General features: G+C 41.9%; 1 protein-coding gene across 5 annotated transcripts in view; it reads right to left on the reverse strand.

Moving 5' to 3' along the window:
• Window positions 1-9,165: 9,165 nt before the first annotated feature.
• Window positions 9,166-25,485, reverse strand: part of PDZD2 (PDZ domain containing 2) — a 325,800-nt gene continuing 309,480 nt past the window's right edge. For all 5 annotated transcript variants that reach the window (XM_090037894.1, XM_090037897.1, XM_090037895.1 and 2 more), the window contains 4 exons: window positions 20,757-20,858; window positions 18,453-18,726; window positions 15,786-15,920; window positions 9,166-14,851 (listed from right to left, as the gene is read on the reverse strand). In XM_090037894.1, coding sequence (XP_089894020.1) covers window positions 14,685-14,851; window positions 15,786-15,920; window positions 18,453-18,726; window positions 20,757-20,858 — 678 coding nt within the window. In that variant the 3' untranslated portion in view covers window positions 9,166-14,684. The remainder of the gene's footprint in view (window positions 14,852-15,785; window positions 15,921-18,452; window positions 18,727-20,756; window positions 20,859-25,485) is intronic.

Consider the following 25,485-nt stretch of genomic DNA (forward strand, 5'->3'; position numbering starts at 1 on the left):
ACTGGGGTGTAGGGGGAATGGGGGGCAAGTAGGGCACAGGCCTGACACCAATTTAGAGGCGGCACCAAAATAGTAGACCCCAGAAATTGCTGACCTCAGTAATTGCAATCTGTGCAAAGCCAACAGCAGTAAATTCAGGGATCTGCACTCCCCACCTCTGGCTCTCAGCACTCCCTCCCTCTTCTCTCAGGCATCCCTGCCAAGGGTGCCAACATTTCTCGTTACATCTCTGAGCAACAGTTGTTGAACACGATAAACCACGGCGCTCTAACTCGGTCAAAAATAAAGCAGGGCCTTTGTTTTTATACACTATTATATCCTTTGGACTGTAAACAGGACCCAGCTCTGACAAGGTGATAAGTGAAACCAATTACTGTGTCCTGTTTTGACAATACATCGTTCAGAAAATGGCTCATATGCTATGCAAATAGAAACTCGCTGATAAACTCCTAAGATACCATAGAAAAAAATTACGGTCAACTGAGCAGACAAAATCTTATAAAACATCCAACAGTGACTTTTCTTGGCTGTATTTATGCCTTGTGCAATTACTACAAACATAGAATCATAGAAAATGAGGGTTAGGAGGGACCTCAGGTGGTCATCTAGCCCAGCACCTTGCTCCAGGCAGGACCATCCCCAACTAGATCATGCCACCCAAGGCTTTGTCTAGCCAGGTGATAACCTCCAAGGATGGCAATTCCACAACCTCTCTGAGTAACCCATTTCAGTGTTTTATTACCCTCCTAATGAGAATTTTTTTCCTAATATCTAACCTAAACTTCCCTTGCTACAACTTGAAACCATTGTTACTTGTTTTGTCAGAGTAAGTCCCCTGAGCAAACTGGCTTTAGCTGGGGTCATGTGGAACAATATTTGCATCACTGTACAATATATACATTGCATCTATTACAAGAAAAGAGGCCTTTTACAAGAGAAGGGGCTAAAAAAAGTTAATACAAATACTATGGGGAAGGAAGAGTCCTGGGTTCCGGGTCCCACTCCCAGAACTTTTTTTGTATTTTAACCAAGGACCATTTAATGCTATTATATAAACAGTCTTTGGAGTAAGGGGCAGAACCCAAATCCCCCCATCCCAGCTGACTGCTTTATCCTGGTCTAAGGGACTCTCAAATTATTTTCTACTGACCCAAGTGTCCTGTGTAGGAGGCTAGCCTGTATGGTCGTGACCAGGGGACTCACCTGGAGGATGGGGATTACAATCCCATCAGGCTGAGGAAGGGATTGAAGACGAGAGTCCGTATCCTGTAAGTGTTATACCCACAGGGTGGAGCACCACTGACTCTTCACCAAAAGAAAGGACCGACTGCTCCAATTTTCCCAAACAGAGGGCAAAGATTTCAGAGCCATGACACTTAATTGGGTGGAATGACCCATGGTAGTGATAAATAGGCACCGAAGCCTCAGAGAGCAGTGGAATTTGAGACAAACCCCTTTAGCATATCCCAGCTGGCCAGCTAGGTAATCCCCCACTCATCATCCTGGCTTTGGAGCCTTCATTCATTGTCTCCAGAAAAATTTTTTCAGGCTGATGCTAAGGGTCACCATCCCCAATCAGTCCAAGCAACAGTGTCTTACGTTACATCCCACATCAAAACCTTACACCGTCCTCTTCAGGTTCCTCAAGTACAGCCCTTCTAGGAAGCACTCTGCAAATGGACTTGTCTCTCCTTGTCAGCATGGCTGTAATTATGGGCAGTAGAGACACAAAGCAGGCTGTGGAAGGGGCAGCAGTCAATCACACTGCTGGGAGGAGCAGATAATGGGGCAGGGATGATCTCAAGTGCTGAAGTTCAGCAGAGTTTCCCAGGTCATGTTGGACTGCGGTCAGGGGGCAAGCGTAAAGGTTTGAATGTAGACAGGTGGCGGATGTGGGCTAACCAGCAGTGTGTAGCCAGCTTAGGGGCACCTGGCTTAGGGCTATTGGCTCCAAAGAGCCAAGCACCTAAAAGTTGTGTGTGGAGATGGTTGGTGGTGGAGTACATATAATGCTTTGTGGCTCAAGGCCTAAGTGATTTGCCCAATTTTACTAGGAAGTCTGTGGCAGATTTGAATTTGTCTCCTTGATCTTAAGCAATGTCCTTATTGTTCTTCATCTTCTATCTCCATTGTTATTTCATGCCCCACTTGCTCAGGGGAAGAATTTAGTAGCACTGATCACCTGAGCTTTGTATTGCAAACACATTATACATCACTGCTGCCTTTGACCTTGTCTATACCTGACAAATAGGAGTGAGACCTTGCATCCTTTCTCTACCCTGACACATCTGCTTGAGGCCTACCACAGTTCTGCCCTCTGTGGCACCTGCATGAAACCAGAGCAATCCCTTGGCCTTCAAGAACAAAAATGGGACTTCATATCATTCCTCAATGGTGACTCCAGGAGCAAACCCCCAAAGGTCAGAGGCCCTCATATCCTCAACTAAGGAAGTAAGTCCTTTGTTATGCTTTTCCTCAGATCAGCAGCTGAACTAGACAACAGAGCAAGATGATGGTATTTATCAACAGTAGGAAAAAGCCCAGAGGCAGTAGTGGTTGGGGATATTTTTGAACTGAGCAACACTTACATCAGAATGATTCATCCTTGTCCATTTATACAGCAAAAACAAAACAGGGAGGTTTGACTTATGGTTTGCCTCACTTTAGAAATGCCCTTACTTCTGAAATACGAACTTTGTGGTAGAGGTGATATCTCTTATTAGGCCAACTAGATTTTTGGGGAAAAAAACGGTTTTCAGGCACAAGCACCCTTCTTCAGGCATAGAAGAAAATCTTTTTTTTCCCCTAAAGCTTGCAAAGAACTTGTTTTTTTTGCAAAAATCTAGTTGGTCTAATAAAAGATATCACCTCTGCCATGAGTTCCGATTCCTTTGCCTTTAGGCCAATACGGCTACAACCTGGATACTGTCTGTCTGGTCAGACCAGTGGCTGCAGTGATGGGTATGAGCCCAATCAATAATTTTTCAACAAGGTGCCATGTTGCTCTGGGGTGTCCTTTCACTGGTGCCACAGGAAGCCATACAGTGTGCAATCTTGATTCACAAGATAAACCCAGAGATTTCAAGCAGGAATTCAGAGCGTCAGACATTCTGACCTGCTGTGGTCTTTCTGCAGTCTCCTCAAGAGAAGAATTGCTCTATTATTTTTTTTGTAGTCAAAAAATAAATGAAAAAATAAGAGCTGGCATTTTCCAAGGGGTGCCTTGAGACTAAAACGGTTAAAACTACTGAGATAGATCGATGTATAGGTGTCGTATTTCAGAACAGGATATATGTTTGCACCATAGAAGTATTGGAGGAAGCAATCATTTTATATTCATTATTTTTTTTTAATGCTGTGAAACAGTCTAATAATTTGTAAGTTATTTTGCAGAGTTGTGTGTTTTGAGAGCATGTGGCTAAGTGGAGGACAGCAACTATTTTGATCAGCCTGCCTGGGAATGGGAAATTAGATACCGAGCAGCAGGTGCTGAAGGAATCATCACTCCATTTGGCCAAAGGCCAGGCTATGTGGGTGGGATGTTTCTTCCTTTAGGAGTGGTGCTGTTAGCTTCAGGAAGCAGAAATCCCAGATGACTTCACCCTGCTGGGAACAGAGCTTGAATTGCCTGCAGTGCTTCTAGGCCTTCCCGCTGTGTGACAGGGTTAGACTTGGGGAGGGAAAGCACATGGCTGTTGGACTACTGTTTGGCAGCACTGGCTTTGCTGCTTGTAGTGGATGGGACAAAAAATAAATTGCCAACGTCTTGAGCCGGGGTGTTGAGTTCCCAGGCAGAGGGCAAGCAGCTGGGTAGGAGCTTCTGGGTTTGGTGGCTGTTGAGAGCAGCTGGTTCGCAGCAGCACAGGGAGATGTACAAGTAGCTGTCATCCTGGGCTGGGATGCTTTAGCAGTCGGTCCCACGGTCAGGAAGCACAGCAGGAGACTGACGTCCAGGAAGCTCTGCTCCCTGCACCATTGTCAACAACAGATGAAGCCACAAGTCTCCCGCACAGCTCACTTCCCCATTATATCTTGGCTGCGGCGCAGCAAATGAGTCGTTCCTAGTACCGAGGGCCTGTTCTCAATCCCTTTCTCACAGCTATGCTTTTCCCTCAGACCATTCCTTTCCTCTCCTCCTCTCTTACACCTCACACATGGTGATGGGGCTGTGGGCTTGGTGAGGGAGTCTGTGCTCAGAAGGGAGTCTCCCTCCCATCACAGCTGTGTAAGAGCAGCAATGGTGCAGGGTGAAACGGAGCCCTCTTGGGTCAACCCGCACCTGCCTGGACCACCTCAAAGCCCAGAAGAGCACATGGAGACTCTCCAGACTCTGCAGTGCCACTGCCTACCATCTCCTCATCCCCGCACCATGTGGCTTAGGGGAAATACTGTACACAGTAGCCAGCCAAAGATGCCAGCTTGTAGGAAAAGCCACTGAAACAAGGACTCTGGCCATTCAGACAACTGTCTACACTTCTGACAGGACTATCTGTCCTGTGCTAGTTGGTAGTTTGCTCTTCCCTCTCAATCTCCTCGCCTCTGCTTCATTTTGCACCTGCCCCTTGTCCTGCCCCCTCACCTGGCTCTTTCAGTCATTGGCTCCTCTCTCCATTTTTCTGATCTTCAATTCATTCTCTCCCTCACCCTCAAAGAAAATAGAGACATTTACATTGTCTACTGCCCTTACACTGTTACACCATCTCCCACACTGTGTCTGCTTTCCCTACTCCATGTGGACACAGTACCTAGCTTGGTAAGAGCCCTTGCTTTGTTGGCACTTGGACACTACCATGACAACTACTACTATTGGTTTTCATTGCAGTTGCTTGTTATGGGCAGGGAAACAGTAGGGCCCAAACCAAGAGAAAGGATAGTGGACCTAAAGGTAAAACTAAAACTCCTCTGGGAAAGGAAGGGCGATGGGAAACATGGGAAGCCCCCGAAAAAGAAACCAACACAAAAACAAAAGCTGAGACACCAGCCCTGGCATCTTGTGATCTGATGCTGAGTCATTCTGCTGGAAAAGGCAGAGCGCTAGGGACTTTTTCCTGCTCACGTGCCACTTGCCAGAAGCACTTAAGAAAATGAAAGTAAATGGCCTCAGTGTGGCAGCTTCTGTGGTGCTGTCATGTCTTTGTACATGCACTGGTCTGTCTTCCATGGTTTTTCTCTTGTGCCAAGTGAAATTGGATGGAAAGTGTAGTTTAAGGGGAAAAATGCAAGGTTCTCCACCTTGGGAGGAAAAACCTGCAGCATCTTTATAGGCTCGGCAGTGCTACATTGGATAGCACTACAGAAGAAAGAGACTTGGGGGTCATCGTTGACCACAAGATGAACATGAGCCTCCAATGCAATGCTGCGGCTAGTAAAGCGACCAAAACGCTGGCTTGCATCCATAGATGCTTCTCGAGCAAATCCTGGGACGTCATTCTCCCCTTGTACACGGCCTTGGTGAGGCCGCAGCTGGAGTACTGCGTCCAGTTTTGGGCTCCACAATTCAAAAAGGATGTGGAGAAGCTTGAGAGAGTCCAGAGGAGAGCCACGCGCATGATCAGAGGTCAGGAAAACAGATCTTACGATGACAGGCTGAGAGACATGGGACTCTTTAGCCTGGAAAAGCGCAGGCTCAGGGGTGATCTGATGGCCACCTATAAGTTTATCAGGGGTGGCCACCAGGATCTGGGGGAACGTTTGTTCACCAGAATGCCCCAAGGGATGACGAGGTTGAACGGTCACAAACTCCTGCAAGACCATTTCAGGCAGTAAGGAAGAATTTCTTTACTGTCCGAGCCCCCAAGGTCTGGAACAGTCTGCCAGTGGAGGTGGTTCAAGCACCTACACTGAACACCTTCAAGAGTAAATTGGATGCTTATCTTGCTGGGATCCTATGACCCCAGCTGACTTCCTGCCCTTTGGGCAGGGGGCTGGACTCGATCTCCCGAGGTCCCTTCCAGCCCTAATGTCTATGAAATCTATGAAATACAGCCCCAAAACACTTTGCAGTACTGAAGATACAAGCCCAGCCAATGCTGCTCTGAGGAACCAGGCTGGGGAGCTGCTGTATAGGAGCAGGCAGGATTGTCACAATTTTTGCCTCTCTCACTACTCAAATGCTGCCCACTGCCGTCTCTTTCACAACAGCATTTTGCATACTAGAGAAGAAAACAGTTGTCAGAAGAAACCTCTATCCATCAATGGTAGAAATACCCTGATGGGCAGAGTCTTAGACCAGCTAGCAGCTGCTGCCCCCTTTTAGCTGTCAGTTCATAACAGATGGCCTAATTTTCCTATACAATGCCAATTAAAATTAACATACCAACCCACATCAAACATGAGGTGGCCAATCGATGCATCATTTTAGAACGTTTTAGGCTCCATTCTTCACAATCCTAACTCACAAAATTTCTCTCCCCTCTGCAGTAAGTCTCACTTTCTGCAGATACCACCAGGAACGCACTGCTTTCCTTCACAAATATTAGACTCCTGGATCTATAGGACTTTTGCAATGATGCAGTAACCAGGCCAGTCACTGTTATGGTGCAGAAAGCAATTTGCTCCAATGCTAGCAGAAGAAAATTTCACAATCATAGATCATAGTATAAAAAGCAAACAGTGTTGGAGAAACCAAACAGGTGGCTCAGAGGGTGCTGTAAGAAGGAACTTGAGTCTCTGCCCTCACATGCTAAAACCACTTCTCCCTTTTAGTGTCATATTGTGCCTGGGCTGCCTCGTACACTACAGCCTCATCGAATGACCAGGTATAGTTGGTCTCCTAAAAGCCCCTGAAACCCTTGACTCAGGAGACTCCCAGAGAGCATGGCTCCTCTCCCTCCAAACAGCTAGTAGGGTTGGCCTCATTGGAGGCCATTACACCAGCCTCAGGATACACTCACCAGTGAGCTAAGATGCCTACTGAGCAGCCTCAACTATGGTGAGGCTGGTGCAGTTGAGTAAGACTAAGAGGCATGTGAATACAAGGCACCTGCTCCTCTGTGGGGAAGGCTGCTTATAGCATCCAGGGACACTTTGGAAATCTTTGAATTGGAGCCATCTTTGAGAAGAACAACTACTCACTTAAATCACTGTTCTCAGATCACAGCCCCGTTGACGCCATTAGATGTGAATAAAGAACCGAGCCTACGCTTTTCCAGGCTAAAGAGTCCCATGTCTCTCAGCCTATCATCGTAAGATCTGTTTTCCTGACCTCTGTCCTACCTGCCAAGCTGTTTGCAGAACACATGTTGCTTGGAAAATGGTGTGAAGTCCTTGAGATTCAGGAGATCATATAGTGAGGCCACTTTTTAGCAGAGATGGCTTGATACTATAAAATTCAGATCCAGCTCTGGATTTGGAACATTCCTAGGGTGGAGACTTCATTTTTGAAGTTGTTCTTTGGGGAGCCGACCACAGCCCATATATTTGTAATGTCTTGTCTGGGCTTGTCTGGGACATCACTTCTTTTGTATCACGTTGTCATCAAACTGGTAGAGAGTGAATACAACCCTCTGGATACATGTGTTTCTGCCTTCCATGAATGAAAAATTATTTCACTCACACTTTTTTAGGGACCACATGGTACCAGATTTTCCAAGGATGGGTTGAAACACTACAACCAGAAAGCTGACATTCCTGGATAAAGTTTCCTACGAACTTTCTGGAATATATTCTAGACATAGAAGAACTGATGTTTGTGAATGCATTTCCTCAAATGAATAGGTTATAAGGATAAACAAAGTATTTCTCTTGGGTCAAGATGCTCTCCATTTCCATTTTGTAAGTATTAGTGTTTTTCAGCTTATGAATTGTCAGAAGTGACATAACTTTATTTTGCATAGCTTCATCCATTACCTGCACAAGTATTCTGCATACTATAGTTCCAATGGATGAACTGGAGTTCTCCCTACTGACTTCAACAAGAACAGATCCCAAATGCTTCATAATAATAATGTAATATAAATTCCCAAACACAAAAGAAATTACAAGAAAGCGAAGGCTAAATCACACACATCAATGAATCTTCTCCAAACATACCACAGTGAAGTCTGAGTAGACAAGCTATGTTATGCAAACTGTGAAATTCCTTTAAGATCATTCATGGGATTGAAAAGGACACGATGCAGAGAACTAGCTTCAGGATTTCTGTCAATGATATCTTTTATTGTACCAACTGCATAGTTGGGATAGAGTTAAACAAGCTTTCAAATGCAAGACATTCTTCTTCAGGTCAATAAAAGATACCACCCAAAGAAATCCTTGCTTCTCACATAATACCTAGACCACTGCAGCTACAACATTGCTCTAACACTGCCATGGTTTAACTACTTTTTTATCCCTAAATTCATTAACAAATTTGCTTGCAAGTTTTCAGTGCTCCAAGGAGTGCTGCCATTTGGGATGGGGAGGCTGCATGCTCCATGGGCAACAAAATTGCTCAATGCAAGTTTTCTATGTAAAATTCAACTTGGCTTTAGAAAAGGTACCGGGGCTTAGGACTAGTTCTTCCTAGTTATGGGAAAGCACTGTTTTAAAAACTTACGGTAACTGAATAAAAATGCTTACTCGTGAATCCAAAAAGAGGAAGAAGAAATGAAGCAGCTTGGCTGATGGAGAATCATGTGTTTTACAGGATGATTTAGTAAATGAAGAAATTAATGAAGTGAAGTACAGAAAGCCAGTTCCCAATAGCAGGCTGTCTCACCAACCATGGGCAGACTCTCAATGGACAGAGAAGAGACTAATGATTGACAAAATGAGTTTTATATGATTAAAATTTTAGGGTCCAGGTCCTATTGACTTTAGTACACTCGGGATTTGTTTACCAGTATGGAACAAGTCTTTTTATTTGTGGAATGATCTGTAATATAGGATTGGATGCTATTACATCAAGCTTCCATGCATAGGAAGCATTCTGCATTAGATATACAGTCTATCACAGAGACTAGGAACTTTTCTATTTTTTAAGCAGGTTGGAAAATTCAGAATTGATCACTAGTGCAAAATTCCAGAGAAGCATCAGTTATTAGTGATAACAAGGAAACTTGGGTTTTACTTGCATATTTGCATTTTCTGTGCAGAAATGCTTAAAAACTCCATCTTATATTCCAGATAGATGCTGTAAGGAGCCCTTTATAATGTAACATTTATATAGCAACTAGCTGGCAACCTGACTCCCACTGATGAGAACTCTAAGCCTGTTTTTAGCTCAGATATATACTTTGACATTTTTAGATGTCATGAGTTTTGGTTGTGCTTTTCAGGAAAAAAAAAACAAAAAACAAAAACAACTTACTTCCATGAATGCTTCTAAAGGTTCAAATGGAGAACTGTTGTGGAAATGGAAATCTAGAGAGGTACGAAGTATACCATTTATTTTTCAAAACCACTGAAAGACAAAGTTTACGGGGATACAGATTTACATAACAGAGACAAAGTAACTTTGGCAAATGTACAGTCTATTCCATATTATTGCACTCACTTTTTTATAATATACAAGGCATTTTGAAGGTTTTTCAATAAAAGAAGTTATATTTATATAAATAAAAGTGTACATATACAATATCATACAATAACATATCAGCTTAACATACAAAACGTAACTAAAGTGGGATTCCAAATTCTCACCTGATCTAGTCCAATTCCCATCAATATTTTCATGTGTACATTTACATATCCTAAAATGCATGAACAGGTAAACAGTCCAAAACCTGGCTGTGAATAATTCATCAGGAATTTAAAAAGAAACAGCTGTCACTTATGAGGGCTAACTCTACTTGAATAATATTAGAAACCCCAATCACTCAAAATTATCCTAATACTTAATAGCCCCTGAAAGGACATTTTAGGATGAAAATAACCAAACATATTGGCTCTTCCTAAATTTAGGCCCGATCCTGCAGTCTTTAATACAGGTGCAATCCCCACTGCCTCTAAATGGGAACATTTCATGCATAAGGACTTCAGGCTATTATAATGCCCAGAGCCCAGGCCAAATCAAAATCCAGCATGTTCACCTTCCTGAGCTGCTTGGGGCCTAGAAGGTAACAGATGTTAGGTTTTATGCAGAAGAAAAGCTGGCCTGTTCTGAACACCAGCCTCCCTCTCTTCATTATCCATAATCCATAATGAAGAGCTGCTTGGGCATCCTGACTCTTAACACACTTACTTTCTTAGGTGGAGCTGTATGCCCTGCATTAGGGCTTAAGTAACACTGAGGTGACTATTACCTGTATACAGATGCAGCAGCTTGGGGACAGGCTTTCAATTAGCCAAGATCAAGATCATCCGTGAGAGTGAGGCCTTGGGAGCATTCTGAATCTTTCCTCACTCGTTAGTGCTCAGCTGCAGGGGAGGGGCTTGGTTCCTTGATCATACACACATTGAATCTTTGAATCCTATGGTCCCATTCTTTATCTTACAGCTGGACGGACACACACGTTGGGGCCAATTCTGCTCTCACACTAGCTCCCCATTGGTGAAAACCTCTCCTGCCTTCAAAAGAGATATCCTGAATTAACACCGGTCTGAGACCAGAAGGTGGCCCAGAGAATCTAGGGCTCTCCAAAACCCTTTCCGACTTCATGGATAAATAGAATAGCTAGGGGCATCTGTGGCTGTGACAGCAAAGCTACTCAAGGAATCTTCATGGTTCCTTTTAGCATCACCATGTTCCTAAATGAGTAACATAGTTTCTAGCTGAAAATAGAAAAAAAACCAGACTTTGAAAAAGAAAAGTACAGTCAAGTCAACTACTCTTAGAGACTAGTCATAGGTAGGGATCTACTTAAAGCACATGAAGGAGAAGTAAAAATTGCAGACCACTTCCAGCACCCAGCACCATTTTTGCGGTCTTTTTGCAGGGAGACCCTTGTGGTGACTGGTGGAGGGGCCCCGGTGGCCCTGCCCCTCGCTATTGACTGGCTGAGAAGCCTGCCCTTTATGCAGACCCATCCCTTGCTGCCCAGTGGCAGAGAGGGGTGGGGCCGCACACAAGGCAGCCCTCTTGGTCAATCAGGAGCAGAGGGAGGATGCCAGTTTTCATGATGATGGCAGAAACCACCTTTTTCACAGTTTCCACAAAAACTGTGAATTGAATAGAGCCCTATATGCTGTAGTGCCTGCCTGTTACCTGTTCTGTCCGTTTTCTTTGAAACACTTAAATACCTTATAATTCCACGTTTTCCAACATAAAACCATTCATATATTCTTATTCTACATTCAGACAATTGCAGAACTTTATTTTTACCAGCTGCTGGGCAGAAGTTCATTATATCTGACAGTTTTCTCCACTCTTGCCTTACCAAAGCAAATTTCATATTATGGGACATAGGAATTCATGGGGAATATTACTTCAATACATTTGCCCAGAAATGTTATTGGAATAATTTCAGCTCTGGTAATATCATCAGTGAGATCTTCCATTTCCTATTACCTAAGAAATCACATTTTTGGCAGGAAAAATGATCACATAATCTAATAAGTCAGGGTTAAAAAGTAATTACTACATCAAAACAAAAAATACACATCACTAGACGTTGGTATCTATCTAGAACATGTTAATGGGCCATCATATATTTAAATATTAAAATTTCATCGTTCCTTCAAATTATATTCAGTATTCTATCACAAACACAGAAATTCCCACTTACTTTTGCTATTAATATTTGCCCGCCACATACATCTTTAAGTGCCTATGAATAAGCAACTGTATGGTATTAATTTAGTGAAAATGAAAGTTTTCCAAAACCACTCAAAATGAATAGTACCAGCAAATAAGTGTCTGAAAAATTCTATTATTTACCATGTGTCATTTTCAGGACAAACTTCAAAGTCTTTAAGTTTAATGCACAAGATTTAAAAGGTCGTCCTATTTGTGTTCACACTTATTTAGGAGTGTGGGATCCGTATACTTCCTGGTCTGGAATTTAGTAAATCTTAAATGGTGAATTGGAACAAAATGTTCTTCTTAACACATAAGTGTAGTTTAGTATTTTAAACTAGAAAAATGTCAGTACTGTACTGTATATATATCGGTATGTATGCACTATACTGTATTAAACTTAACATGCATATTCATGTATTTATAATACATATTATTTATTTATCACTATCTTAGGTTAGATTATTCCTGAAGAAGGCCTCACAGTTTAATTGTTATCACCAACTATTCTCTCTCAGTTTTAAATATAAATTAAACAAAAATTTTCCTCCCAATTTAGGCCCTGAGACCACAATGAGTTCCATGTGGCTGGAAATCTGTAACCGTGCAGACCCCACAGATGATGACTGAACATCATGCAAGAGAAGGGGGCTGTCCTTCCAGAATCCCTTCCAGAGTAGACTAGGAACAAACTTTGCGATTTGTCCCTGGACAAGTTGTGCCTGTATTTGTCCTGGAACAGAAACATCCCAGAATTGGCACGTACACACATTACACTTCTAATCTGGGTTTGGTGAGGGACTGAATACACTTTTCTGCTACTAATTCAAGGATGCAATCCAGGGATGATGCAATGTATAGGCATACTTTACAGTGCTCCTAGAGACATTGTTAGTACTTCTTATCCATAAACCTTTTTGGGATTTGTCACAGGGCAATGGACACCTAAACACCTTCACTTTTCCCAGGATAAAATGGTTTATCTGTTTGTAGCCGTAGTGGATCCAACTCTGCAGCCACTTCACACAGACCTCCTCTGGCTTCTGTAGGCAAAACAGCTGTAAAGCTAAGTCCAGCATATTTTTCACCAACACCATAAAGACCTCTCTCCTTGGATACACATATGCGCACATTCATGGGACTGGGAAAAAAAAATCAAAGATATATTTATTTCTATTTTTATTCTGTGCAACTTTTCTGCTCACCTAATCTTTGGATGCTACCCAGAACCGTATCTACTTCCCCATGTCACTAGTTTTGTTCTACCCAACTTGTGAGGAAAACAAACTGAACCCAAATGCTTCACTCGTTTACAAGTACTGACTAGAACCTGCTGGAATAAACAGAAATAAATTGGGTTATGGTATAATCTAGGGCTCAGCTCCCACTGCAAAATGCACCTCCAGAGTTTTTAAATATATCACCCACCCATGACCCTGGCCCTTCATCAATAAAAGTGCCATTTACAAGGTGTTGAATTGGCTCCCGGTTTGGATTTTGAATGCCTCTTCAGTTAAGGTTGATAAGACCTTAGGTTTCAGGCCAATCTTTTGTCCAAATACAAGCTTCTGAGGACAGTGGAACAAACAACTTGTTTCTCACTGTTAAGGATGGCACCCAATTTTTGTTTTGTCACTGGTATGAGTTGTTCAGTCATCCCAAACTTGGGGAAATAAATTGTCTGTTCTAATCTCTTATATTGTACATGTTCTTCCCTTAAAACAGCACGGTATAAATAACACACAGCAAAATGGCCTGCTAGGGGTGCATGCTTTGAATGGTGAGGAATTCAAGATAAGTGCATGTGACACTGCAGCCATTTCTGTATTATTGTGTCTATAATATTTTATCTAAGGAGTTATGTTCTATACATATAAAGTTACAATTCCACAAATCAAAATCCTCAACAGTCAGCCCATTCCTCACTCAGTCTAAACCATATTTATAACACTAACACACACACACACACACACACACACACAATCAAAAAATAAATATTTGAGGGGAAAAAAAGAATGATTAAAAAAGTCACCAGTACAGCCAGTTCAGATTTAAGTGTTTAAATCTTCAGACTTGACTGTTTAAAGTAAGGCAACCATAGTCCTTTTTTGGGTAACTAAACGAAAGTGGCTCGATTTACAAAGATGCTTAGCACTCAGTGAAGTTAGTGAGTACTAAGCACCTAAACATTCAACCCACTTTTATTTAAATGCCTAATTTAAGGAACCCAAGTCTGAAATATTGATTGCAATTTTTATACCTGCCTTAATTAAAGCTGTAAACCTGAACTGCTGTCATCCCCTTGATCCTAGACAGATTACCAGCCAACCGGGACAGATTTTCTTTCCTGAAACAAGTGTCTGCACACAGAGTTCTATTGCCTTAATACGTCTGATCTTCCAGTATAATATGCCACTGAGGGCTCATTTAACTGTGGTGAGTTCATATTTTTTTCAATGATTTTGAGGTTTGTGATAAAATGATTCTGTTTTAGATTTACAAAGTTGTGCAAAATTATATCTCTCTCATCATGCATTTTTAGCAAAACTGTATTTAGAAGAATAAAGTGAGATTGTTCCAGACATTCTCTTATATTAACAAATAAAGACTGGACCCCAAGTAAGCGTATTAAAGTCAAGTTATAGCTAAGTGATATACAGTCTATATATGCCCATCCTTGTTAACAGGATAGCAACAAATGAATTATGCCCCAAATCTGCAAACACCAAGTATGTCAGAAACAGGCACAATATTAATCAAAATCTGCTTTACGATTCTGAATGTCTGTTGAACTGCTGCCCGACACAAAGATCCTCCTGGAGACTGGCTTCTTACATCCTTGATAAATATTTTTAATACCCTGCATGTTTGCATACTGCTTTTCTGATGCTTTAAGCATTCCACTGGAGTGCATTAAGGTACTTCTACATAGCTTCAAAATGTAAGGACAGCTGGTAGTATGTTTAGAAAGGGCTCATTCAGGTGACTATTTTGCCTTAAAGAGGTGTGTTTCTTGATAGTGCTTCTGTCATACTGAAGTTCTAGGCTTCTTGATAAGCAACTGAACAGGTCCCTCTGGGACAGATTTAATGATATTCCAGGCATCATAGTGCATGAGACCAAGTAATGACTTTCCACTAATGGCAAGAATTTCATCTCCAGCTTCTATATTTCCAGCTTGCTCTGCAGCACCACCTATGGGCATAAAGGAATAAACTGTCAATATAAAAGAGGCAGCAGGGGTTGCTTCCCACTATGATCAGTGAAAAAGAATGAGTCGTTGAACAACAGCTATTTAACCACTAGGTCATTATTCTGAATACTTACAATTTATCCCAGTAGGGTGCATTCAATAACGGAAAAGTACAGTATTATTATAACTCCCATGTTAAACTCCAACTGTTAAATAAATTTTGTGTGAAACCAAGCTGCTGAGATTAAAATGAGCATTACAGAAGAATAAAAGATGCTGTACACTGGCTCTACTATTATATAATATATAATGTGCCTGCTCATACAGACTGCAATACTTATTTCCAGAAAAAATGAAATATATTGTAAAGAAAAAATGGCCCAAGTCTCAAACAGCATGTTAACCTCTTCTCAATTGACCCTTTAATTGTTGGTAATAACAAGGGACAAAGCAAGTTCTTCAGCAAAGACCAGACGCCTAGCAGCTGAGATGGAAGCAGTTAAAGAACAAGCTTCCTGTACAGTTAGAAATTAGACGGTATTGACAAAAGTGTATTTTCTCTAATGGTAATTCATCTGCAACCATCCTCTATCAAGATACACAGCACAAACTCTAATTAATGACCATAATATAAGTGGTTCCAGATAAACACATACTGTGTAAAATCAATGGCTTTGGGTATAATACCACTTTTAATTTCAAAACTAAAGTATTATATCACGCACACACACACACACGATGCTAGACCAAATAGGAACACAGGCTAGCAACATTTTGACTCTTTCCCCTTTTGAAGGATCAGGCCTTCAGTTATTGAGAGTAATTGAATTAATGTAAAAATAATTTACTTTCATGAGCATTGTATTCATGATTCTATACATGAGATAGTAAGAAAAAGAATGGGATCATGGCCATGTTCCAATTAGTTTCTACTACCTTTAAATATTCTTTTTACAAGCAAAGGTCTGTCTCCAGAAACTGACGCTTTTCCACCATCAAGGCTGAATCCCAAGCCAGCAGAGGTTTTCAATAATTCAATACACACAACATCATTTATATCCATATTTAGGCCTGCAACAGAATATATACAACGTTTCATTATTCACCTTCAAATCACAATTTTGCTCTGGTGACAAAACGATTAACTGTTTAGTTTCCACTCCAACTATGACCAGCTTTAACCCATTTTTCTTAAAAGCATATGTTCACTTCTTTGGTTGGCACATGCAGTTCAACATTTGCAACATACAATTACTCACCCTGTGCATAGAGAAATTTTGATTTGGCAAGTTCTTAAAGATATGCCGAGATATTTTAGGGCCTTCCTATACTGTGGTGATGTCAGCTCCCACACAGGAAAGGCCTGTGTACATGTGGCCAGACACAATCCAAATAGAAATAAACCAATAAGGGTGCTACTCTCTTACCCCTTGGCCTCTCTCAAGCTCACCAAATAGGATCAAAGTGATGCCCCCTTGCCAGGGAATTTCGGGGCTGGGGACATGCCTGCAAGTGAGGCTGGGTAGGGCACACTTGACCCGTTCTGGCTGGGACATGCAGGCACCACTGTCCAGATAAACTTCCAGCAGGTGACCTTTAAGAGGAGTATTGAAAAATGTGGCCAACGGTATTTTATTAAAAAATTACAAACATTATTTTTTTTAAAGATGTATTTAAAAATTACAAAAACAATGAGCTGCAAAACATTTTACAGTTGTTGGCTGGATACCCCTTTGTTTATGATTTGCATGACAGCTTTCTAAATAGCCAGGCTATTTAATTTAAACAACTACCATCTCCATTAAGGTAGCGTTTACCAACTAGGATGAATGTTTTTCTGCTCACTAGTACTAGAATTGTCAAATCTCTGCCAGAAGATGTGTGTTGCCCTATAGCAGCTGAAGCACAGGTGTTATAAAGGTGGCACACTGCTATGTCTACTGATAACTACACCTTGTACCAATGGACCTGAGTGTTTGCAAAAAAGTGTTATATTCTTCTCCAGGGGATGGTGCAGTTTAAATACCAATGGAATTGCTATGAATTAGTATTACCTCTTGAATTAAATTGCTATCAATTATAAATTGCTACCTGAGGGTAAGCTTTGCCTATTGGAAAATAGCATATGTAAATGTACAGGCTACCATATGTCTATACTGCCCCTTAATGAACACAACATGAGATAATGCTGCCTCCTAGTGGTTGCACCAAAGGGGCTGTGCACCTTTTAACATAAGTGGAAGGAGTGATTTTAGAGTAGAAAGTCAAGACTATCTGTATTGAAGTTCTTTACATCTTTGTGACTACAAAATAACAATTTTATAAGGCTATTCTAATCCAGTTGATATGGTGCATCCTGGTGTCTTTGTCTCTAGTGGCAATACATCTATATCAAAATGAAGGAAGCTATAGGCTCCATACTACAATTACAAAGTATCTAATATTCCAAAGATTATATACTCCAAATACTCTGAAGATTGGTCACCTCAACCTAACAATAAAAACTTGTTTTGGGGCCAGTTCTTCTGCCTATGTAAAATGTGCAGGTTCTATTGGAGATAACAGAGTAACACTAATTTACATGGTTGAGTATCTGGTCCACTTATTTAAAAAATGCTTCCTATCTCTTCTAGCGATGTCTCTGGATATTCTATTATAATTTAAGTTGAAAGTACCAGACAATAAAAATAGCAATAACAAAAAGAATCATGCTCCACTAAAAGATGGAGCTGATCATTTACAAGAGTGGTCATGGACTATCGTGTGTCTCAATTTCTTGGTGCTCCACTTCAGATAAGCAACAGGAAACTTCCTGTGGCAGATCGGACATACCCCTACAGAAGCATACTAATAAATCTTTGGTTACTGGGAGTTATCCAGCATTGCCAACTGATTCCTCTCCGGGATGCTTAACAGTGGAACTCCAAGCCAGGAACAAATGCCACATGCATGAAGCCATAGCAAATAGTCAGCCACAGCACACTTTGAATGATAAAAGGTCTAAATTCTAACACCCGACAGGCCTCAGCTACAAAACAAGGCTGTGCGCCCAAACTGAAACCTATTCATGACACCACTCATATATGATACAAATCTAACTTTTTGCAGGTCTCCTCCCAGAATACAGATTTGGGTTTGAATGAGATTTTTCTGTTTATTGTAATATCAAAATATCTATCTGCTATGTTTAATAAAAACCATCTTAAAAAATAAATCCTGCCATTCTATAGATTAATTTCATTTCTTATGAATAACAAGGAGATTTGTGGTTTGTTTTTTCTTGCACCAGCTACTATTGTCATTTTAAAGGCATTTAAATATGTAATCTACATTTAATCCTACACTGGAAGAATATGTGGAAAGACAGACACTGACTTCAATGGGAACCGGATAAGAGCCCGAGTGTTCATCTAAGGGTCTATCTATTTATGACAGTTTCTAAAATTACACTTGGCTTCCAAAAAGTACAAATAAATCTTGACGTACATGCTATTTGCTCTCTTTGATCTGATCACACGGACATTTATAATCTGAAACATATTTTTTCCCCTGGTTCTGCTCTGTAGTGTATTCATGCCAACTGTTCTTGGAGTAAAAGTGTACCTGTCCCTCCTATATCCAGGGTAACATCCTTTCCAGGCCCAAAGCATCTTCTGCCAGGAGCAGTTATTTCAAGTCTGGAAGAATCCTTTCCTCTGTCTTTTTCTTTCTTGATGACAATGACTGCATATTTGTGCAGTCTGGCCTGATGGAGAACATTCAGAACATCTCCATGAAGTGAATCCATGAGAGACATGCCATTGATTGACAAAACAAGATCTCCTCGATGAATGGTCCCTTCTTGAGATGCCACACCCTTCGAAAACACTCTGTGGACCTACAAGAAAGGTTCTATTTAGTACTGAGACGGCATTACAAATATGCATGGTACTTTTCAGAACTGCTCAAAATGGAGGCCTGACCCTCAAAAGGCTTAGTTTATGAGCCTGATACCAAACACCATCAAGCACAACACTTCTTGTAAGCAGTCCCAAACACCATGCTTAGTACTATCGGACATATCCTGAAAAGGATGTAGGTGTCTAAAATGGGGCTTAGATGGGCCTAAGTCTGCACTGCAATCCGTACATTCATTGCTCCGTGGCCACCTGGTAGTTCTGTAGGTGTTTCCAAGTGACCAATTCTGCTGGCAGAAGCCATCGACTACTAACAGAGTTGCACCCACAGCAGGTATTTCATCAGCATGTCAGCCAACAAAACACTGTCAGCAGAGCTTTACAATGTAGACAAAGGCCTTTTCTCTAGTACCTACAATGGAGTATGCAAGAGATCTGCTGGAGAGTTCTTCAAAGCCTTGATTCACCCAGGAAGAGGCTCTGCCAAGCCACAATAATTTCAGTATTAAATTTCTGGGCAGAATTCAGAAGCAGTTAAAGGAGGCACTCCCAGCTAGGAGCTAAGGCCTAGATCTTGTAAAGGATTTAAGTTCCTAAAGCAGAATTTAAGTGCCCAAGTCTAAAACTGTGATCCAGAAAAGTCCAACCTAATTGCTGCTTAATCCCCAGAGGTGCCTAAACACTACATACATCATTTTTGTACCTTAAGAGGTCCCAAGACACCTAGAGTTCTGTTTCTAGGCATAATTATAACTGTTTCAGTGTAGACAGCTCAGTGCCTAACTTACTGCTAAACCCAACTGGGTCCAGAAATGGGAAGAGCAGCACCTAAATCATCTGAGGGGCCCAATCTAGCATGCTCCGCACACACCTAGGACTCTGTAGAATGAGGCACTCTACAAAATGCAGTAGCAGTCATAGCCTTATTTTACAGCACAGCCAAAGGAGCAGGATGTGCTGATGCTACCCACTCATTTTGTAATAGTGAAGGGTAAAAAGCACCCACTTAGGGAGTGGAAAATCTAAGTTTCATACTGTCATCTGCCTAAGGAGATTCATCTCCCATCTTTCAGGAGAAAGCCCTAACTACTTGACTAGGGATAGGGAGGCTGCTCTCCTATGCAGAAAAAAAGAGAGGGAGCATGAAGGGGCAGACCTGCGACTAGAAGACTCAACTAGGACAGAGAGGTCCTGATTTTCCATCCTGCTCCCAGGGTCTCATTTTGAATTTAAACCCAATGACGTTTCATGTAAAATATACAAACAAACAGTCCTGGAAGCAGGAACCAGAACCTTCCTATAAGCACTGCTTCAGCCCCACCGTCCTAATCTCAGAACCAAATGGTTTTACCCTTTTTAAGTGTCAGATTGAAACTCTTCAACCATGTTGGAGGCCATGCTGCATGGGTTCTCTTACATTTCCTCTGTCTTAATGCTTCTACTTTTGCAAAGAAGTTCAGTTGTTTGGCATCAATATTTTTTTGCCTGGTGTTACTTAAGGGTACTTAGACTGTTTAGACTGCCTCCTACTTAACAAACCTTATGAACACAAAATTATTAGTTTTCAATAACAGAAACAACTCCAAAAGAATCAGATATTTACTGAAGCATGATGTGGCTTTTCCTGGGTTCACAAAGCACAAACAAAGAACACATTTTCAAAGATAAGAACTAAAATCCACCTACACCAGGCTGCGTTCAGTGCAGGCATGTGAGATTTTACTGATATCCTATGGACCTTTCCTGGATTCAACAGGATGATAATTGAGTTACACTTTTTAGGCTAGTTTGAAAATAACTGGTATTCATTTCCAGGAACAAAAGTATTACGTCAGCTTATTGTTCTTATCTGAGCATTGATTGCAGTAGCAGATGACAAGCAGCCTTCTCTCAAAGACATTATTTTACGACTCAGACTGATTTGCAATAAATCTTGAATGAGCACTTGATTTAATTTCCAGCCTGCCTTTAAGTCAGCTTCTGCTAAAAATGACTTGTAGTCATCACTTACTATGACTGATTTCTGTTCCAGATCTATTCCACCAGCGACACTAAACCCCAGGCCAGCTCCTTCTTCTTTACTCAGGACTACAAAGTAAGCATCTTCTTTGTTCTAACAAAAGAATAGAAAACAACCACCAGCAATCAATACTACAGTCCTGAAGAAAGACTAGATTTGCAAACTACTTCAAGCTCGAGAGCTGCAGTTTTCACCAAAACAATGTAATTCTTGTGGAAGGAATTGAACAGAGGTTCTCTTTTTATTTGTACAGCATGGGTAGTATTACAGGTGCTCTCAGCTGACTCTAACAAAGGTCACTTTAATCTAGCAGATACTTGTGGAACAGGGCCCAATAGGTGGAAGTTGAAGCTTGATAGCTTTAGATCAGACAGACAGAAAATGTCAAAAGCAGCCGTAATTGGAAGAACTTACCAATAGTGGCGGTGGATTCTTTAGCACTGGACGTTTTAAATGAAGATTGGGGCTGGAGTTTTTCTCTAACAGGTACCTTCTAGTTCAACTACACCTACTGCATTTGTATATTTGTTATGTGGTCTGTGCTGTATCAGAGGCTGGACTAGATTATCACAACATTTCCCAATCCTCACATGAGCGGATCACCTACAGTGGCAGATCAGTATCTATGTCCATTCCACCCCTCTGACTGAGATTAAACAACTTGCTCCACATATACTTAGGGCAGGTGTAGAGGAAACAGGGGTCCTAAATTGAAGCCATGGGTTTTAAAAAACACGGCTTCAATTTAGGACTGATTAAACCCCCATGTCATGCACACACCGCATTGACTTACCTGCGGTGGGCCCCCCTGACAGGCAACACCTGCCCACAGGCACCCAGCTCAGGCAGTCCTGGGGGGCAGCGTAGCTGCAGAGGGAAGCACCAGGCCTCCGTGCAGCTCAGGCAGGCAGGCAGGCTCTGGGCGGGGAGATCAGGCTTGCCACTTTTCTTGGGTGAAGCCAGCTTTCCTGGGCTGCTGCCGGGCTGCCTGGAAGGCTTTCTACAGAGCTGCACAGCTGCATGGAGCCCAGTGCTTTGCTCCACAGCTGCAGGGACAGTAAACTAAAACTCCTTGAAGGAGTTTTACTTTGCTGCACCCCAAGTCATTTAAGGTGCATTATGCTGCCAAATTTCCTACAGCAGCTGGAATTAATGTGCAATACACCGCTGAGGCATGCAAACATCGACAACATTAAAGCAGTGCAAAAGCATTTAGCCAACTGTAAAAAATGACAGGCACACACACGACCCTAGTCACTACTCATTACATGGTGAAAAGTGCTAACCGTTACTGATCTGGGCTGCATAGAAAAAGAGTTTAGCTTTCAGTAGTAAGCAGCGTTTTTGCAAGTGAAAATCTTGTCTTCTGAAGCAGAATATTCTGCTTCTCAACCCAGCAAGTCACTGAGAATACTGCTTAGGAATCAGTGTCCTTGAGCTAAACTAAGCCTTTGGTGTAAAAAAATGGCACTCAAGTGAAAAAAAAAAAGGAGCGTAACTTGCTTACATCAAGACTGCATTTGGCTTGCGAGCAAGTGAACGATAGTACAAAACTGATCCATATAAAATAATGTGCAGCTGTTGGAACATAGAATTTACTGGCTTAGACCAGCAGTGAACACAATACCCGCCACAGGTTCCTTATGGGTCTGGAAATTTGACAGCAGGGGTTTGGTGGCACCATTAATTGCCACACCTTCCAGAGCCATGACAATTAACACTGCAACTGCTCATCTTGCCATGCCTGTGGGGAATGCCACAGACCAGATGACTTGGCCCTGTGTGCTAGATCTGGCTGACAGACTGGCCCTGCCTGCTAGATCCAAGTGAGTTGGGCATCCTTGGCTCAAACCATGCATTTCTCAAGTCTGGTATCTTGCACGCAATAGTCATTACGCTAAACAAGAGGTACTGTTACAAAAACCAGATTACATTTTGTGGTGTCAGTGGGACAACACACAATCATCTGGTGCAGTACCAGAAAATTAACTGAGCCTTCTGTAGCTCATCAGGAACCGGTAGTGTATAACAGCACCTCCCTACCTCTTCCCTGGGATCACCTCCAACATGAAGCATATCCAGGAACTGTCAGTTCTGAAATTAATATTATCATTTTAGAAATGAGGCCCTGACACAGTTTCATCTATTTATCATTAACTGGCATAGTTCACGGGACTCAATCTTGTCTACCCCAGGGGCGGTGTTTTAAATTAAATTAAATCCCTGATCTCAGAAAACATTGTGGGGAACTCAAACACCATTAAGGGTTGTCTTGTAAATAGAACCAGCCACATTCTTGGCTTCACTGTAGCTGTTCTGTGCCAACTTAGTGGCCTTGAAGGATTTCCCTGGTAAAAGGGGCATCTCTAAGGAACACGGAACCAGAGTAAGAGCTCGCCTTCATACTGCAGTGAACACTCATTGCAGTGGTATTTCCAGGAAGAAAGCAACAAGACTCAACATCTTAGGCAATGGTAATCCTCACTTCCAGAACAGCCTCATGGGGCCATTACCAGCTGGACTTCAATGTGAACAGCCCTCTATTTACTTGAAGTGAGGAAACAAAGAATAAAATCATTATAAATGAGTTTAATACTAAAATCCAGCCTGGTCTTCAGCACAGTGTGCCATATCAAAAGAATACCAAGATGCCATTAAACTTTGCATTTCTCTGCACTAACTTAATCTTCTAAACTCCTACCCTGATGTAACCTGCACTAGAAAGAACTCTTAGGGGCTGCAACATTATTTGGTTTCATAGGTTCAAATACCCCAGTACATTCAACAAGGCAACCTGAGCTTAATCTTGTTCTCCAAAATACATGATGGACCACCGCCCAGCTGTAGAACTCTTTCTTTAACAAAAGCATGGAAAGCTGCCTAGAGTTTGCTCTGCATGGCCACTGTACAAAACTGTATTAATTACTGTAACAACTTCCATCGTCCACCTTTCATGCTTTACAAGCACCAGTTAATCTAACTCCACTAGGCCCCAGAGACGTGGGTAATTATAACTTAACCCACAGCCCCAGAACACTTTATATTTAAGATGTGATTAACCAGGTAATTATGCCTTAAATTGTTACCCAGCTGCACATTAATACAATTAATGGCATAATAAAACAAAGACTAAACCACTAAGTTATTCCACAAAAATTGGCTGGGATCCCTGTCAGCTGATTGGGTTCCCAGCTATGGGGGCACATCATGTACCCCCATGGCTGGAAGCCCAGATCAACTTACAGTTCCCAGCCATAGAAATACATTGTGGGTCCCTGTGGCTGGGAGCCCAGATCAGCTGACAGGGTTCCCATCCACAAAAGCCTGATATTTGCCGGTGTACGGGGAGCCCAAAATTGTGATCCTGGGCTCCCACTACGCTAGCAATAAGGCATGATGGGATTTGATGCCGAATCCCACAATTATGCCTTCTGCCACCCACATATGGCATCACAGAAAGTGTGATTGTGGTGATCCAGCATCAGATCCCATTGCACCTTCACTTGCACATCTGCCAGGGGCCCAGGTTAGCTGCGGGCAGGGGCACAAGCTCCTGATATTAGGGGTCCAACACCCTCTTCTCTTAAAAATTCCATCAAAGTGAACTAAGTACACTAAGAGACTGGGTCTCAGACCTCTTCAGTTTTTAATTGTAACCAAAGGGTCACCCTTCCAAAATCTGAGACTGGTTACAATAAACTGACCTTCCCAAAAAATATTTCAGTATTTAATTTTTCTTCATGACTAGTAAATTAAGCAGGATGCAGACATAAAAAAGGATACAGCCTCTTCCCAGAGGCGCTTACAGTCTGACACAGACACTCATCAGTGATTATATAATTCTGAAGAACCGTCCCATTGTAGACTTAAATCCAGCATGTAACTAGCATAAAGTTTTCCAGCCTACATGCCATCCCAGACTTAAATGTGGATAGGAGAAACTATGCAGACAAAGTATATTCCAAAAACCATTCCATTTTATAAATATTTGAGTTCTCAGATTTTAAAAACTGGCATGAATAAATAATCCTGCTAAGATTCCATGTAAAATACTTGAAAATGCATTTAATTACTTTTGGCCAGGAGTAAGATCCAATTCTAGAAAATCTGCCAAACCCACCTGGCTCACCAAGCTCTTGGGACTGGACTCGCAAGTTTTAACTAGTCTGCCTCTGGAAAGACATAAAACTGAGTAGCTTTAGGAGGTCCTGTCCTCCCAGCCCTTCTTAGATACAAAAACTGTGACCTTTGCGAATAAGATTCAGAAGCTATCCAAATCCAGCCCGGCAGTCAGTTACGTGCACCAGATGTCAGCTCCGCCAGTGTTGTCATTACTTACCCATATCAGCTTCAGTTTTGATTCAAAGAGGAAGGGCATGTACTCAAGCTAGATATGGACAATTAATGTGCTGGCAACCATTGAACATGAGAGGCCTTCTTTAGGCATCTGGACAATGAAGCAGGTTGCCTTAGTACAATAACTGGTCTCCACAGACTGGAGTGGGGAGAGAACAGCAGCACGGGCCTGTTCCAAACCTGCCAAGCAGATATGCTTCACGTTGTTTTAAAGCAGCCACTCCATTTTCATAGCCTTGAAATTTCATGAAAAGGAGAGCTCACTAGAACAGATGGGATCGATATTTTCCTGTTCATCTGAGAACTTGGTCTGAGCCAGGTACTTGGTGTGGTCTGAGCCAGGTACTTGGAGAAAGGTGTTATT

The sequence above is a fragment of the Crocodylus siamensis genome, chromosome 3 (genome assembly GCF_052110815.1).
Source record: "Crocodylus siamensis isolate JL-2025a chromosome 3, ASM5211081v1, whole genome shotgun sequence".
Classification (NCBI taxonomy): Eukaryota; Metazoa; Chordata; order Crocodylia; family Crocodylidae; genus Crocodylus; species Crocodylus siamensis.